At 43.9% G+C, this 14,632-nt stretch overlaps 1 protein-coding gene across 1 annotated transcript in view; it reads left to right on the top strand.

Annotated features, from left to right (window-relative positions):
* The window catches only part of LOC129836160 (adhesion G protein-coupled receptor A3), a 255,828-nt gene that overhangs the window by 128,442 nt on the left and 112,754 nt on the right, over window positions 1–14,632 (top strand). Inside the window, exons 11-12 of the mRNA XM_055902004.1 lie at window positions 353–514; window positions 5,799–5,996. Of these exons, the coding sequence (XP_055757979.1) occupies window positions 353–514; window positions 5,799–5,996 (360 nt within the window). The remainder of the gene's footprint in view (window positions 1–352; window positions 515–5,798; window positions 5,997–14,632) is intronic.

Genomic DNA, 14,632 nt, shown 5'->3' with positions numbered 1-14,632 from the left:
TGCTTTATACGACTGAAGGCAACTATAGGGTCTGCACACAAATGCGGTCAGAGTAGTGTAGTGGAATTACATTTTTATGTAAGAAGATCATTATTTGGAGCTCTCCTCAACACTGGGTCCTACTAGAAAACCTAACAATACTTGGATGCCCAGATACACCTTGATTACTGCCAACCCAATCTCTCCACAGAACAGTTAGAATAAAGAAACTGTGAATTTGATGTAAGTAGTTCACCTGTCATCACAACTAAGTGATTATGCCCCATTGGAGCCGCTAATCGAAAGACAATCTTTATATAATGAATACAGTCACCATCACCACCCTCATCATTTCATTTCCTCAATCCCGTAGCTAGGGGACTATATCTCTGACATAGCCAGTAACATTATGCTGGTGGAGGAACACATCCTGTGGATGGCTCAGAACGAGGCCAGGGCATGTACACGCATTGTCCAGTGTGTGGAGCGCATCGCCGACCTGGCTCTCACCATAGACACGCAGGTCATATCAAAGGTAGGTAAACAAACATCAAATGCACACAAACGTCTATAAACTAACTGGTCACTCTTTAACCCCTTAAAAGGATAACTTATAAAGTGTTACTAAGGTTGGTTTTGGAGTCAAAGCTTAAGGGAGCTCAAAAAGTATTGGGACAGGGACTTCAGCACTTTGGATTTGAAATCATACAATGACTGTGAGTTTCAAGTGCAGACCCCATTTTAGGGGACCAAAAGAGAAATTCACTGATATGTGTATTAAATGTGTAGTAATAAGTTAAGTAGTTGGTCCCATATTCACGGCGCAGAATGACTACATCAAGCGTGTGTCTCTACACATGTGTTGGATGCATTTGCTTTGGTTATGTTTCAAATCATTTTGTGCCCAATAGAAATGAATGATAAATATTGTTGTGATGACAGACGCTGGGAGATGAAAAGCAAGTGCAGGGAGTGAATATTTAATAAATAACGGACATGAAATAAAACACGGACAGCGTCTGGACAAGGGGAATAAAACAACATTAGTGCAGACACGGGGAAGAAACTGAGGAAATTATAGATATAGGGGAGGCGATCAATATGGTAATAGAGTCCAGGTGAGTCCCATGATGCGCTGAATGCGCGCAACGATGGTGACAAGTGTGCGTAATGATGGGCCGCCGCCTGGCGCCAGAGAGCACTAGAGACGGGGAGCGGGAGCAGGCGTGACAAATGTATTGTGTCAGTATGGAGTCACTTTTATTGTAAATAAGTATATAATATATTTCTAAACACTTCTACATTAATGTAGATGCCACCATGATCATGGATAATCCTGCGTGAATTGTGAATAATAATAAGTGAAAAAGTTACAGACACACAAATATCATACCCCAAGACATGCTAGCCACTCACCATTAAAACAACTGGGAAGGTTAGCATTTTTTGGGGGGGGGTATAATATTTGTGAGTCTGTAACTTTCTCACTCAAGAATCATTTCTAAACGGTTCACCCGATATTAATGAAAATACCCTCAAATTAAAGCTTACAGCACTTTAACCTCATAGTCATTGTTTCATTTCAAATCCAAAGTGCGATATCATTTTATATCCAAAGTCAGCTCAAAATAAAATATTTTGGAACTCACTGTAGTTCAGGCCTGGGCAAAGGCCGGCCCGGGGGCCGTATGCGGCCCGCAACCTGATTCAATACGTCCCGCGGAATCATGCTCAGATCACATGAAGAATTTGCGATGTTATTGAAATTAAAATCCCAATGAATTCTCGCCTTTGTGTAATGATTTAACTCCCACCACTTGTGGGACATTTATTTTGAAGACACGTATAAATAACAACTGCACGAGGACAGACAGTGACTGACAGGCTGACAGACACGTCACAGTTACAAATAGTAGCTAGCTAGAAATTAGTTTTTCAAAGTTAAGGAAAGTTGACAATGAATGTAGGTTGTTCCAGCAAGAGTGGACATCGAAATATTTATGTATTGAGGTATCAGGGAAAGCTGTGTGCTTAGTGTGCAAGAGAGCATCGCTGTCTTGATAGACTACAACTTGTCCTGACACTTCCAGATGAAGCATGCAGAGAAATATAGGAATATGTCTTCTGAGCAGAGAGCAAGTGCATCGAAAGAGTAAAGGAGCAAGGTCTTTTCACAAAACTGCATTCAGCAAATGACAGAATTGCGAGAGCTAACTATGTATTGTCCCACAAAATTGTTAAACATAGCAAGCCATTCGCTGAGGGCAAATTCATAAAATAATGTTTAATTGACTCTGCAGCAATACTTTGCCCCGACAAGAAAGAGCTGTTTGAAAATGTTTCCCTGTCAAGATGAACAGTGAAACGGCGTGTTGAGGACATCACAGAGAATATGGAACAATAGTTGAAAGACAAGGCAAAGGATTTCACCTATTTCTCCGTGTACCTGGATGAGAGCAGTGATGCACGTGACACGGCGCAATTGTTGATGTTCTTACGAGGCATAACCCCAGACTATAAAATTACAGAGGAGCTTGCTTCAGTGCAGTCAATGAAGAGCACAACCACAGGGAAATATTTATTGGAGGAGGTTAATAAGTGTGTGGCAAAACTGAGACTGAGTTTTGAAAAGTTATCCAGTGTGACCACTGATGGGTGCCCAAACTTGACAAGAAAAAATGCTGGCCTTTTGAAAAGGATACAAGATCAAATAGCTGAGCTGAACCCAGATCAGATTCTTTTTCCCTGCATGCATTATTCATCAGGAGATACTCTGTAAATGTGTTCTGAAAATTAGCCATGTTGTGGATACAGTCACTAAAGTGGTAAACTTCATAAGATCTACATCTTTAAACCTCAGGCAGTTTGTCTCACTGTGGGAAGAGACAGAGTCGTGTAATGCAGATCTCCCATACCACAAAGACGTGAGATGTCTGAATTTGGGGAAGGTGCTTAAAAGGGTGTTGGACCGGAAATCGGAGATTGCTGAGTTGAATGGTTGGCTGATTTTGCCTTCACCGTGGACATCATGGCCCTCATGAATGAAATTAATTCCAAACTACAAGGGAAGGGCCTTTTTGCACATCAGATGAACAGCCTTGTCAAAGTCTTCAAGGGAAAATGACTCCTCTTGACCCGCCAAGTAGAAGCCAACAATCTCACCCACCTTCCAACACTACTAGTCTCTTCCCTATGAGATGACCAGCAGGAGAAGTATACATCGCTGCTGCGTGCTCTGAACGGTGAGTTTTATCGTTGTTTTGAGGATTTCAAAGTGTTGGAAAATGACATGCTTTTGGTTTCCTCTCCTTTCACCTTCAATGTGGATAACGCTCCCACTGACATGCTGTTGGTTTCCTCTCCTTTCACCTTCAATGTGGATAACGCTCCCACTGACCTGCAACTTGAGCTTATCGATCTTCAGTCTGATGCAGTGATTGGAGAACTATTCAAAACAATGTCACTGATGAGGTTCTATGCATCTCTCGATGAACAAAACTTTCCAAAGATTAGGAGTCATGCTCAGAAAATGTTTGTAGGGATTGGATCAACCTATTTATGTGAACAGACATTTTCAGTGATGAAATATAACAAGTTAAGGCACAGATCATCTCTTACTGACTCTCACCTCCTTTAGCAATCCTGTGCATAGCGACGTCAGAAACTATACCTGACTTCACTGCTCTAGTCAATGCCCATCAGACTTCACTCCTCAAACTGATTGAGTAATTTAAGTGTAATGTTGAGCTCTCTCTCGTTCTTGTGTTTTTGTGCATACCAATTAACAAGAGTTCTGTCCGTGGTGCTGAATGCACAGTGTACTTTTCCCTCCGTGTAGTTCATAGCAAGTTTAATAATGAAAATACCTACCGAAAGGAGGACATGGATGTGGTTTATTTCTGTGCATGTTAAAAAGTAAAATAAGTAGCACATGATTTACAGTAGATATATCTGTCAACACAGTCATACACATGATGTACAGTTGAAGTCAGAAGTTTACATACACCTTAGCCAAATACATTTAAACTCAGTTTTTCACAATTCCTGACATTTAATCCTAGTAAAAACTCACTGTCTTAGGTCAGTTAGGATCACCACTTTATTTTAAGAATGTGAAATGTCAGAATAATAGTAGAGAGAATTATTAATTTCAGCTTTTATTTCTTTCATCACATTCCCAGTGGGTCAGAAGTTGACATACACTCAATTAGTATTTGGTAGCATTGCCTTTAAATTGTTTAACTTGGGTCAAACGTTTAGTATAGCCTTCCACAAGCTTCCCATCATAAGTTGGGTGAATTTTGGCCCATTCCTCTTGACAGAGCTGGTGCAACTGAGTCGCAGTTGTAGACCTTCTTGCTCTCCCACGCTTTTTCAGTTCTGCCCACACATTTTCTATAGGATTGAGGTCAGGGCTTTGTGATGGCCACTCCAATACCTTGACTTTGTTGTCCTTAAGCAATTTTTCCACAACTTTTGAAGTATGCTTGGGGTCATTGTCCATTTGGAAGATCCATTTGTGACCAAGCTTTAACTTCTTGACTGATGTCTTGAGATGTTGCTTCAATATATCCACATAATTTTTTCCCTCATGATGCAATCTATTTTGTGAAGTGCCCCTGTCCCTCCTGCAGCAAAGCACCCCCACAACATGATGCTGCCACACCCGTGCTTCACGGTTGGGATGGTGTTCTTTGTCTTGCAAGCCTCCCTCTTTTTCCTCCAAGCATAACGATGGTCATTATAGCCAAACAGTTATATTTTTGTTTCATCAGACCAGAGGACATTTCTCCAAAAAGTATGATCTTTGTCTCCATGTGCAGTTGCAATCCGTAGTCTAGCTTTTTAAAGGCGGTTTTGGAGCAGTGGCTTCTTCCTTGCTGAGCGGCCGTTCGGGTTATGTCGATATAGGACTCGTTTTACTGTGGAAATAGATACTTTTGTACCTGTTTCCTCCAGCATCTTCACAAGGTCCTTTGCTGTTGTTCTGGGATTGATTTGCACTTTTCGACACCAAAGTACGATTATCTCTAGGAGATAGAACACGTCTCCATCCTGAGTGGTATGACAGCTGCGTGGTCCCATGATGTTACACTTGCATACTATTGTTTGTACAGATTAACGTGGTACCTTCAGGCGTTTGGAAATTGGTCCCAAGGATGAACCAGACTTGTGGAGTTCTAAAAAAAAACATTCTGAGGTCTTGGCTGATTTCTTTTGATTTTCCAATAATGTCAAGCAAAGAGGCACTGAGTTTGAAGGTAGGCCTTGAAATACATCCACATGTACACCTCCAATTGACTCAAATGATGTCAATAAGCCTATCAGAAGCTTCTAAAGCCATGACATCGTTTTCTGGAATTTTCCAATTTTCTAAGTGAAATAATCTGTCTGTAAACAATTGTTGGAAAAATGACTTGTGTCATGCACAAAGTAGATGTCCTAATCGACTTGCCAAAACGATAGTTAGTTCACAAGAAATTTGTGGAGTGGTTGAAAGACTAGTTTTAATGACTCCTACCTAAGTGTATGTAAACTTCTGACTTCAACTATAATCCTGGCCTGTGATGGCAAAAAATATATTCTAATGTGGCCCTCCATGGAAAATCATTGCCCAGGCCTGCTGTAGTCCATCATCCTTTTAGTCTCGCAGCTCAGCATGATCAGCAAATTCGTTTTGTTTTTCATCAACATCTATTTATCGATTCAGTGCAGAATGACACTTCAGAATGACACTTTCAAGGATCAGCCATTTATGTTCAGACCAGGAAGATAAACTCACTTACTCCCATTCTCCCTGTCGCTCTGACTCCATCCAGGTGTCCCCAAACATAGCCATGGAGGCCTTTCTGATCAGGCCGTCTAACTTCCGGGGTCTTTCGTGTATGGCGGTACAGAGAGCCCCCCTGCCACCCTTCTCTGGTCAGAGGAACCAGGATGCCATCGGGGACACGCTGCTCAACTTCAAATGTCACACGGTCAACGGCGGCGGCTCCCCCGCCAGCCAACTCAGCAAGGTACAGTACATAGAAATAGAATGACTTGAAAATAAAGCACACATTGAAGGATGAACTTCCTGCTTTTACTCCATGGTTAATGGGTACAACATACATTCAATATGGCTGCCGGTCCTCCTGTTACAGAACGTTGACTTGAATGAGAATCTCTTTTCTAGGAATGACATTTCTACGATACCATAAGAGTTCATCAGAGATTGGACATTTAATTCTGTCCTAAAATTCTCTCTGTCTATTTTTTATTCATTTAGATAATGCAGCTTGTTATGGTCAAGATTCAAATGCACCCACTTTGGTGTAAGAATAATAGGGCAGTGCTCCTGCCTGGCAGACTTGTTGTTGTCTATTACTCTCCATAAGTTGACATCCTGTTTTGGTGCAGTGGCATGCTGTAGATCAGCCTGTGATAGGTTGCACTGTAAAGGGGGAAGGGTCAGGATTGGTGGGGTAGTTCTGGAGTCAGTGTATGTAGGCCACTCTCCTGTGATGGATACTGTGGCCTTGTGTCCCTGTCACACTAAATCACTGTTACTCCATCATACCTCCTGCTGGCCCGTCCCAAATGACAGATGCCACGTCAGCTACACTTTACAGTCTACATATGCAGACAGGGAAAAACACTCCTCTGGCATTGAAGTGGCATTGTTTTGCAATATTTCAGTAGGTCGTTCTACACATCAGCTACTGTGTGCATGTGCGCGTGCTTGTGCTGGTGTGTGTGCATGTTTACTTTCGTGTCTGTGTGTTTCAGCATGTTTGTTGAATGTGTCCTCTTATGATTAGCTAATCATATCTACTGTGCTCAGCTATTAATTAGCTTGGTTGCAGTGCCCAGTGCAGCTTTTCAGCGATCTCAGATGGGACTAGCCATGGGGGAGAAAAGCAAGGCATTCCTTTGATGACTAAGCTGTTCCTTTGTGATGACCAGTGACAGAGGTCGATGAGCATGACTAGGCTTATCGAAGTGAGACAATTCCAAAACCAAACCTGTGTGGCTTGATAGACAGGGAGCGATTGTCATTGAGAAAGTGAGCTCAGAGAAAGTATGGTGGGTACTGGCACATGTCCCTAGGCAAGGCTTCTACCATTGGGGGGGCTATTCAACTTCTGCCTGTAGTGCCTCCCGGTGGCTGGAGGTGTAGGTGCAGGGCTGCCGCAGGGCTCAGTGGTTCCCTTTGTCCTTGTTTCACCCACAGACAGAAAGAAACGAAAGATGCAAAGCGGAAGCCTGACTCCACCGCTCGTCACTTTGACTGTGAAGACGGCGTGTGGATTTAGAGAGCGAATCCATTCAGGCCACACACACTCACTCACATACACGCACACACACATATGCACACACGCACACGCACACACAAGCACACGTACACAAACACACACACTAATCTTGCACTCACACTCTCACTAGAACTGACTCAGACATGCAGCATCCCTCAGGAGGAGAGGCTACTTCCACAAATATCACCGCTTCCGTCTCTTCTTTCCCCAGGATAGAACACTGCATGTTTGGGGGAATTTCTCACCTCCTCTCTGTGCTGTTGTTCCTTCAGTGTATTCTGTGCGACTGATGATCTTTACCAGTGTTCACACTGCTGGCATTTAAGCCGTAGTGCTGTTTTAGCCCCCACTCGCAGAGTATCGGATCTCTATCTCTCTGGCTGTGTCTCATGCCTGGTTGTGCTGTGCTAGGTTAAACTGAGCTACTGCACAGAACATATGGTCACGCTGTGCCCACACACAGCCAAACGGGTGGCATTGCGCACATACACACACCCACACACAAACGCTTACATGTGCAACCACGATCACATGCATGTATACACACACACACACACACACACACACACACACACACACACACACACACACACACACACACACACACACACACACACACACACACACACACACACACACACACTAGATGCCAGACCTCAGCCACCAGCTCCATTCAACACATATGTTTTTAAATGTCTGGCTGTTAGCTAATTGGATGGGATAACAGTGAAATATAAGGAATCTGGTTTGTGGATTTCCTCAAAAGAATTTCACTGAACGACCACACACTCTCCCTCAACAGTGCCAAGCTGCACAGTGCACTTCAAACAAAATGTATAATAACAGAATATCAGGGGCATCATGGAGTCTGCCAGTAAACTGCTGTATTATCTAGTTTAATTTAACACATTTTGCATGCCTATTAATAAAGATTAGTTCTAGAGAGGAGAAGCGTTCTCATGGGTGTGAAATACAGCTAGCGATGCCTTTGATAAGATCACCTGAGTTTAACTCTACGCTACGTCGTTCATATTATCACCTACTTATCATCCAAGCAGATTCTCTTTCAGTACCATCCGGTAAACATTATTAATCTCATCTGATATAATTGCCCAGAGCATTTTTCATATTCATTTTTATTTTTTACGTCGTCTTAAGTTAAGCCAAAAGATTTTTAAGTTCAAAGTCTGACAATTAGCCATCTATGCCGACATTTAGCACCAAATCGCACACTCGTGCGTAAAATAACAGTTTTGAATGATGCGACACTGCAGTTAATCCAAAATGAGGTGGGAATACAAAACAACAAAACAGTTGAGGGATTTGCTTTGCGTGAGTATAGCTACAGTGTAAAAACGTACCTATCTGCAAATTCTGCTATTTCTCTCTTGAAATGGTACCAACATGGGAAAACTCGTCAAAGGTAAGCAATGTCCCAAAAGATTTCTGTTAAGTATTAGTTTGCCTTGCATTTTCTTTAGTGTTTCATTTAAATGAAATCATTAATAGAGCAGTTTCAAGATATCACGCCTCTAAGTGTTTTTATGCACTGTGAGGGCGTGATTAAAAATGTCTGCTAGAGTCACAGTCATGTCTTAAAAGCTAACTGAATAGCGAAGACCACAGGGGGTGACAGTGATAGCCTTCAGTAGAGGTATCGGCCAGTTAGGACAATATTTACCGGTCACTTCTCTCCCCCTTGCTCATTAAGCCATAATTAATTAGAGAGAGCCTGTGGCTGAGCTAGTGGGATATGCTAACCTCTCTGTTTAGATAGCATTCCTGCTCCATAGAGCTTTAGTGCTTTTTAATTATGCTGCTGTTAGCCGTTAGCCGCTAAACAGTCACCATGCAGGTTAGAGCTGCTGCTACCTCATCTGGGGAACTGTTAGCGCTGGGAATACACAACCACAGGCAGGAAGACACAACCACCAAATATCTCATGCGACAAGTGCTCAGGGACAAATTTAACTGACACAACCTACTTTTTGAACACAGATGCAGCACTTCCCTGATAGTGATTTACAATATAATAATGAAACCCATTTAATATGCGCTTTTATCCAAAGCGACTTGTGAGTGCATACATTTAAGCATGTGACCCAGTGGAAATTGAACTCACAACCCTGGTATTGTTAGTGGCTCTTATCAACTGAGCCAAACAGGACCACACAGCTTCTATGAAATCCACGTGTCTAAATATACTCTTAATCATTCCATCATAATGTAGATACGGACTAGGAGTGCTGTTGAGAATTCTGTGCACAAAGCAATGGAGGAATTAAGCCATTTAAGTGGGTATCGACAGAGGGAAGGCTATTCATTAGCACGTTGACCTGTATTCTTTTAGACGAGGGGAAGCACAGAGAGGAAATCATGCAAATTCCCTCGCCCGATTCATACCCAAATTGCTCAAGGTTAATCGTATGTGTGCCGAATGCCATGTTAATGGCATTAACACTCATCCATTATTTTCATGGGTTTCACATTGCAGATACTTAGTGTGTGTGTGTGTGTGTGTGTGTGTGTGTGTGTGTGTGTGTGTGTGTGTGTGTGTGTGTGTGTGTGTGTGTGTGTGTGTGTGTGTGTGTGTGTGTGTGTGTGTGTGTGTGTGTGTGTGTGTGTGTGTGTGTGTGTGTGTGTGTATGGTGTCTGTGACCATACATATGAGGGCATTTGCATTTGTGCTCTGTTCTATAACTGCAAAAGCATACAACAACAATGTTCCCTCTAAGCATTGTATTTTTCCAGGAGTAGGTCTCCAAAAACAAATAGGCCTGTGATGTTGCAGTGAGATGTGCTGAATGCTAAACACTGTGGAAACCCTCTCTACTCCTCCTAATAAGAAGAGGGAGGGAGTGAGGTAGGGAGAAGGAGGAAGGGAAGGTGGGAGGGAAGGAGAAGAGTGAAGCAAAAAGAGAACTGGAATTTAGGAAGAATGAGAAAGAGGGAGAGACAGGGAAACGCGACAGATTAAAAGAAGGGATTGAAAATTCAGAAGCAGACAGGTAAAGAGACAGAGGGATCTATTTTATTTTATAAATGTTTTATTTAACCTTTATTTAACTAGGCAAGTCATTTCAGAACAAATTATTTTTTACAATGACGGCCTACCAAAAGGCAAAAGGCCTTCTGCGGAGACGGTGGCCTGGGATAAAAATATAAAAGATTTCATACAATATAAATATAGGACAAATCACAACGAGAGACACAACACTACATACTTCAACAGAACACAGCACTACTTCAATAGAGAAAGAGAGATTGAGAAAGATAAATAGTTCCATCGACGGATAGAGATAGCCAGTCACCGAGCATTTGGGGAGATCTGTCCATTTCCGCTGAACAGCCGAGCAGGGGACAGAGGAAATGGGGTTCTCTTTGTGCCTTTGGAGCCTAGTCGCTCTAGCTGCCTGGGCTTTGTGCAGCAGAATGGCCCTGGCTGTCCTTTGTCACGCCTGCTTCCCTGAGAGGGTCGGATATGCACGCACACACACACACACACACACACACACACACACACACACACACACACACACACACACACACACACACACACACACACACACACACACACACACACACACACACACACACACACACACACACACACACACACACACACACACACCGTATACACACACAGACGCACACATCCTCTATTCCCATCCTGCTCTGCCGCAGTACAGCATTCACACTGTTTCATTAAGTGCCTCTGTTGCATTACCACGCTCATGTACTGGACTGCTGGCTGTACAATGCTGTATTGTGAAGCGAGCTCCTCCTAATCTGTTTGCTGCTGGCTGTCCTATGCTATGCAGACCGAGCGCTATTTTGCTGCATAATGATTTATATTAAACGTTGGACTCTGCTGCACTGCACTACACAATCGAGTTGTTGTTTGCCCCTGCTGACAACTTTTCTTTGTGAATACTGTGCTTCAACATTTCTTACAGCACGGCATGCTTTTATTGTAGATTGAATTCCTTGAAATCCCCCCTCTGCTTATAGAGGGTGGGGTTGAGGTGAGGGCATTATCAGCGCGACACATAGCTGATTCGTAGATATGTGACGTACAGGGATTGTTGATGCCCCCGGCTGGCACTCAGTCATAGATTGTTAACTTTGATGAAGAAACCTCAAACTTTTATTTCAGAGGCCGGGAAATGCAGTGTGCTCTCAGTTAGTTGTGTTATTAGGTCATATCAACTTAGTCACGAGTGAAGACTTTCCTCACTTGAAGCAATGGCGTGCCGTTCATCATCACAAGTCCTCTTTGTGCTTATTTGACCTGTCGCCTTGGTAATAGTCAAGCATACAGTCATTTAGCATTGGCGTTATTCCATTGCTATGACCAGTGGTAACCCTCCACGTGCTATGATTCTGTCTCTCTCCCCCGCTCTTTCACATTGTTTCTCTGTCTATCTTGTCTCTTCCCTGTAGCGCTAAAAGCACCAAGTAGGCCAATTGGCCGAGGGCTCCGTCCCCTGTTCTAGTTAATCTGTGCTGTCCGGCTTTATTTTTCACCTTTTGCTTCTGACCTACAAATCACAGCTCCATTGACCCATATTGTCACCCCCAGCCCTTACAGCCTCCTTTAAACAGGGAGCAGCTGGGGAGCTGGTTTCAGTCTGTCTCTTTTGCTTTCTGTCTATGTCTTTCTCCCTCCCTCCACTACCTCCCTCCCTCCCTCCATCCTTCCCTGCATGCTATTACAAGCTGCTTTCTCCCTTGTACATTCCTTGCCGGGCCATGTGGGGTAATTAAAGCTAAATTAAGAAATAATTAAATATATGCTGTAAGGAACAGTCTGGATGAAGGTCACACAGAGTAGCACATACATGCACACACACACACGTGCGTGCAAGAGCATGCATACCCAGAGATGAGCACACAGTCAAACACACACACAGTCGAATGAATTAATACACAAATGCACATTCTGAATAGAGCAGTCATTTCTTTTGAAATTCCTCCCGAACTCTCATCAGGTCCATCAAAGTCTGATCTCAGAAGCATAGCTCCCTGCTTTGGAGTAGCAGCATTCCCTAAAGAACTAACCCTTATTGCTCTGCAATGTGTTTGCGTGTGCACCATCTGTGAGCTTTTGCGGTTCCCTAAATGCAAATTCTTAGATTAATTAATTGGAATGTTCCTATCCTGGCTGTGTGCACAGCCTAGATTCTGGAGGCTGAGGTTCCACAGGCAGTATAATTACTGTAAAACCTTGTTGAGTTCTCTCTGTGTGTGTGTGTGCGTGCGTGTGCGTGTGCGTGTGCGTGTGTGTGTGTGTGTGTGTGTGTGTCTGGGTCCATTACAAATTCCATACATCTCTACCCACTCTCTCCATCTCCACCCACTCTCTCCCTCTCCACCCACTCTCTACCCACTCTCTCCGTCTCCACCCACTTTCCCTCTCCACCCACTCTCTCCCTCTCCGCCCACTCTCTCCCTCTCCACCCACTCTCTCCCTTTCTACCCACTCTCTCCGTCTCCACCCACTCTCCCTCTCCACCCACTCTCTCCCTCTCTACCCACTCTCTCCGTCTCCACCCACTCTCCCTCTCCGCCCACTCTCTCCCTCTCCGCCCACTCTCTCCCTCTCCGCCCACTCTCTCCCTCTCCGCCCACTCTCTCCCTCTCCGCCCACTCTCTCCCTCTCCGCCCACTCTCTCCCTCTCCGCCCACTCTCTCCCTCTCCGCCCACTCTCTCCCTCTCCGCCCACTCTCTCCCTCTCCGCCCACTCTCTCCCTCTCCACCCACTCTCTCCCTCTCCACCCACTCTCTCCCTCTCAGCCCACTCTCTCCCTCTCCACCCACTCTCTCGCTGTCCACCTTGTAGCAACTGATGATGTAATAAATTGACAATAATGTAATAAATATGCTGAACGCATAACGCAATACCATTTTCTGCATAATGCAACGTTATGAAGTGGGTAAAACAAACCATGAATAGTGTAATAACTTTAACCAATATTGTATTATTCACTCTTTTTTTCATGCATATCAGGTGTCATGCTTCAGTAATAGCTCACTACACAACAAACCACATTCCTAGCAGTAATATGAAGACAATTGACCCACCTCCCAATACATACCCACAACCCCAGTCAGTCAGTCAGTCAGTCTGTGTAAATGAGGGAGAGAGAGAGAGTGTGTGTGTGTGTGTGTGTGTGTGTGTGTGTGTGTGTGTGTGTGTGTGTGTGTGTGTGTGTGTGTGTGTGTGTGTGTGTGTGTGTGTGTGTGTGTGTGTGTGTGTGTGTGTGTGTGTGTGTGTGTGTGTGTGTGTGTGTGTGTGTGTGTGTGTGTGTGTGTGTGCTTGCTACATTTTTGGGGAAAACTAATACTAAAATCTCAACTGATGTGCAAAGTTTTTTTATAGATATAACCCCGCAAACTAAAATGAGTTGTTAGGACATCCACAGAACGTCACAAAATGGTTGCCTGAAGTGGTAAGGACATTGTGTCATGGTCTCATGGAGGTGTCTAGTTCCCGGTTAGTTCCGGGGACATCCCCAAGGACATTTTTAGGATGTTCTTGGGACATTGTATCATGGTCCCCTGGAGGTTTTGTCTAGTTCCCGGTTTGTCCCGGGGCCGTTCCCTTAGAATGTTTTAGGACATTCATGGGACGTTGTTTCATGGTCCCCTGGAGGCTTTTGTCTAGTACCCGGTTTGTACCGGGGACGTCACCTGATGGTCGACACCCAATGGTCACAAAAGAACGTTGTCATTTCAGTGCAGATGGCACTTTGATAAGTGCAGAGATGTATTATACGTATGAATGTGTAGGTGACTTCTTAAATGCTACAGACTTTGTGGCACAACAGAAAGATCAGCGTACCCCAAATCCAGATGTTGTGAGTTCAAATCCCAGTTTGCGTCGTATTGAAAAGTCAGTACTAAGTGATCGTGTCATTGATTTAAGATTTGACACTATTTTAGCTAAACGGCGTACCATGTACCTTAAAACCTATACCACTTAATTACATTACTTAAAATAGTTTGGCACACGTGGGACCATCAAGTGACAAAAACCTCCGGGGACCTTGACACAACGTCCCAAGAATGTCCTGAAAAGATCTTTGGGGATCTTCCCGGGACAAACCGGGAACTAGACAAAACCTCCAGGGAACCATGAGACAACTTCCCAGGAACTTCCTAAAAGTGTCCTCAGGGAGGTTCACAGGATAAACCGGGAACTAGACAAAACCTCCAGTGAACCATGAGACAACTTCCCAGGAACTTCCTAAAAGTGTCCTCAGGGAAGTTCCCAGGATAAACTGGGAACTAAACAAATCCTCCAGGGGACCATGACACAACGTCCTTACCACTTTAGGCGACCATTTTGTGACGT

The sequence above is a fragment of the Salvelinus fontinalis genome, chromosome 37 (assembly GCF_029448725.1).
Source record: "Salvelinus fontinalis isolate EN_2023a chromosome 37, ASM2944872v1, whole genome shotgun sequence".
NCBI classification, from domain to species: domain Eukaryota; kingdom Metazoa; phylum Chordata; class Actinopteri; order Salmoniformes; family Salmonidae; genus Salvelinus; species Salvelinus fontinalis.
Note: the sequence above shows the minus strand (reverse complement) of the source record. Positions and strands in the feature narration are given on the sequence as shown.